Consider the following 3,723-nt stretch of genomic DNA (forward strand, 5'->3'; position numbering starts at 1 on the left):
GGGCGATTCGCGGTCGACCGCCGTGCCAAGGCCGGTCGACCGGCCAGAGAAAAATCTGTTTACAGGGTCCTGTGCACATTTGCGGTCGACCGCAGCGGCCACGCCGGTCGACCGACCAGAGCGAAAACTTCTTCTCAGTCTCCTGCAGTGCACGCGGTCGACCGGCTCTGCCACTGCGGTCGACCGCACAGTCTTCTGACTGTTTTCTTCGTCTTTTCGATTGCAGCTTTGGGTCTACACACTTAGACTAACAAATTAATGATGCCAAAAATAATCATGTACCGCCCCCTGCTTGTTGGTGAATGTCAAGCAAGTTCATCAAGATAACAATTGTCCATGTACTTCTTGAGACATAATGGTTAATACTTGGTGAATATCAAGGCAAGTATGAATAAATTCAAGGTGTGAAAATTTTATTTTTACATTTTTTGAGAGATGGTTATAACATTTATCAAGATCAAACAAATAAGAAACACAATAGAAAATAGGTATGAAAAAGATGAATAAGACAAAACCGAGATTACTATTTATAAAAGAAAGTGTAGAGACGAGCAAATATGAGCGTCTATGATATTGCGGTTCAAGAAAGAGCACCACGTCAACTTTTCTTTTATCTTTGTATTTATGCTTTAGAGCGTCCTCAACTAGCACAACCACATGTTGTCCATGCTTGTGACCGGAAATGATTTTATTTTTACATTTTTTGAGAGATGGTTATAACATTTATCAAGATCAAACAAATAAGAAACACAATAGAAAATAGGTATGAAAAAGATGAATAAGACAAAACCGAGATTACTATTTATAAAAGAAAGTGTAGAGACGAGCAAATATGAGCGTCTATGATATTGCGGTTCAAGAAAGAGCACCACGTCAACTTTTCTTTTATCTTTGTATTTATGCTTTAGAGCGTCCTCAACTAGCACAACCACATGTTGTCCATGCTTGTGACCGGAAATGAAATTCAACCAAAACATTGAAAATATCAATAATTAATTTGTATTATAAAACTATTTTTTTCATAAATTGATTTTGGAGAAATGGAAAACTACCAATTTGGCGGTGAGGGGAGAAATAAGGAGGAGCTCAAAAATCTCAATGGAAAAGAGCATAGCCAGAAAATGGTCATTTTGATCAGCTCCATGGGGAAAGAAGGAGAAAGATGAATTGCATATTGTATACTAACTCACTCTCATAATATTTAGAAGTCTTATGCTGCTGCCAGCTCCTCCCCCACCGCCAAGCTTGGCCATATCACCGATCCCCGCTCTGCTGCCTCCAGGCAACCCACTTAGGGCTTGATCGTCACCTACATTTCCATTGGCACTACCCCAAGCCACCCTCTACCTCCACTGAATACTCCGCCACCACTGTCGAGCCTGCCAAACGTACATATCATCGCTCATGAAGCATGACACGTTTAAGTATGCATGAAAGTCATGAATAAAACATCTAAAGGCTTTTAATTAAGAAAATTATTAATAAAATAATTATAAAAAATAATAAGTGTTCTCATTTAATAATGTACGTTCATGTGTATGTATGCATGTGTTTTGGAGGATGCATGTATGTGTTCTATTTATGTATGCATATATTTTGGAGTGTACTTTGGAAAGAAAATTTTTAACATACCAGTCCACTTTTATAATAGTATTAGATTTGCAATCCGTTATTTCTAATGCACTAAAAAGAGGTGTTACGTTTATATATTTAATGATAAGTGGATTTGTCGCAATTCTGCAATTATAATGCCGCACTTCTATGCTGTAATCTCTGTGATATCCAGAAAAATATTCCAGCTTCCAGAGTTCGGATTTGACCACGATTATCACGAACACGGTTTCTTTTACAATTGGAGGATGATAGGGCTCCTCTTTAGCTGAGTTCTCCGTTCAGCGTCTCAATGAAAGATGCCTCTCCGACTGTTTATCTTGGAAAAATAAAGCTATGCTTTCTGATGTGGCAAATTAAAGCCCAGTGACAACCCGTAATTTTAGTCACAAATTTGTTAAGTATCTACTTGACAATCGTGATTCATATCGAGTTAAAAAATGAGAACAAACGCAAATCACATAGAATATTAAATACTACATATATATTTGGAATGAACCAAGATAATCAACAAATAGTAGACGGTTATAATGGAAAAAGCTTGTCAATTGAATAATATTAAAAGTCATAATAGAAAATCATATAGCAATTCCAAGTCAGGGAAAAAACAAGCCTCCACGTCAATTCAATCCATTCAACCAAAATCAATGCAAATTTACCAATCAAAATCAGAGAACAACAAATACGTTTCACATTTAATCCGCAAATTGCACAGAAAAGGAACACATTAAACATCAATAAAATTTCAGCACAATACGAAGCCAAGCTTTTGCATTCTCCTGCCATGGTTTAGGGAAGCTCCAATACCAGATTTTACCAAAACAAACAACACTCGTTTAGTTGAAAAAACGAGCTAAGAGGAAAGCTAGTCATTTAAATAAATTCCTCTAGAAGGTTTTAAGAAGCAGAGAGATCCAGTAAACAAAACCAAACTAGTTCAAAAACAAGCATAAACAGCTAACAAGTTCACTTGCAAAAATTGACAAAGTAACCAAAATAGTCTCAATTATAAAGCTAGACCACCAAAATCTCTAATAACGGCTGATTTCCCAAACTCGGATCGATCCATCAGAGTAGCCAGTGAAGAGCGTGCTACCATCAGAGCTCCAGCTTAGGCTTGAGCAGTACAATATCTTCTGCAAGAATGGACAGGTACGAGAATGAGTAAATAATTTTAGCATGAACGTTGAGAAATGATAGTTCACAATACATTGATAATATGATGTGCCATTAGCAAAGTTTGCCTATTAAGCAAAAAATAGCTCACCGTGATCAGAATCATGTACCTAACAATGATATCAATATCTTCAAGATGAACGTGCTCAATAATGTCCTATTTTATAGGTTAAAAAGCAAACCAGGCCGTGAACATATTACGAGATGAGCTTACTCAATTAAAGAATATATTCCATTAGCTAAAACTGTGAGAAGACAGGCACTGCTAATAGTGCAGCCAGACAATGTTAAATCCTTCTCCCCAAATAAAGCATGAACTCCAGTCCGCGTAACTGATATAAGATATATGTAGTCCAATAAAATTCCATAGGTGTTAGTTTAGTTCCTTTAAAAGACTCGAGTGAAAACCCAAAGAATGAGGCTATACGACCTCAGATAATAACAGTAAATTGATCCCTATTAATGTCCCTAAAAGCAAATCTTTAACTTGTTTAACTCTACTAACAAGAATGATAGAAGACTTATTTATCATATCGATAAGGATTTGACATTCAACCACTTGGTTCCATTAATAACATAATACTTCAGAACCTCACCTAAATTTATTAGCACTTTCTTGTCTGAAGTTTTAAACAAATAACAAGTCAAACCTTGTAAACATTATACTCTGAATAATTATAGATAGGACAATATCGAACACTAATAAATGTGTCATTATAAAAGCTTCAAAGTTATAAACTTTGCAAAGGAATTATGGAGTGCATAGTGCAGTAGTGAAAGAATATATTTGCAAAGGGAAAAAATTTAAACGAATGACCACTAGCTCTCAAACATCAGTAGCAAGTAAATGAATAAAAATAACTGACTATGCCATCGGTTAAATGATTAAAAATTAACAACCCAGACTGGAGCAAATTGTTTCTTGTTTTTTTACCC

At 35.9% G+C, this 3,723-nt stretch overlaps 1 protein-coding gene across 1 annotated transcript in view; it reads right to left on the minus strand.

Moving 5' to 3' along the window:
• Window positions 2,355–3,723, minus strand: part of LOC109820689 (guanine nucleotide-binding protein subunit beta-like protein) — a 5,230-nt gene continuing 3,861 nt past the window's right edge. Inside the window, 1 exon segment of the mRNA XM_020387162.1 lies at window positions 2,355–2,747. Within this exon segment, the coding sequence (XP_020242751.1) occupies window positions 2,643–2,747 (105 nt within the window). The 3' untranslated portion in view covers window positions 2,355–2,642.

The sequence above is a fragment of the Asparagus officinalis genome, chromosome 1 (genome assembly GCF_001876935.1).
Source record: "Asparagus officinalis chromosome 1, Aspof.V1, whole genome shotgun sequence".
NCBI classification, from domain to species: domain Eukaryota; kingdom Viridiplantae; phylum Streptophyta; class Magnoliopsida; order Asparagales; family Asparagaceae; genus Asparagus; species Asparagus officinalis.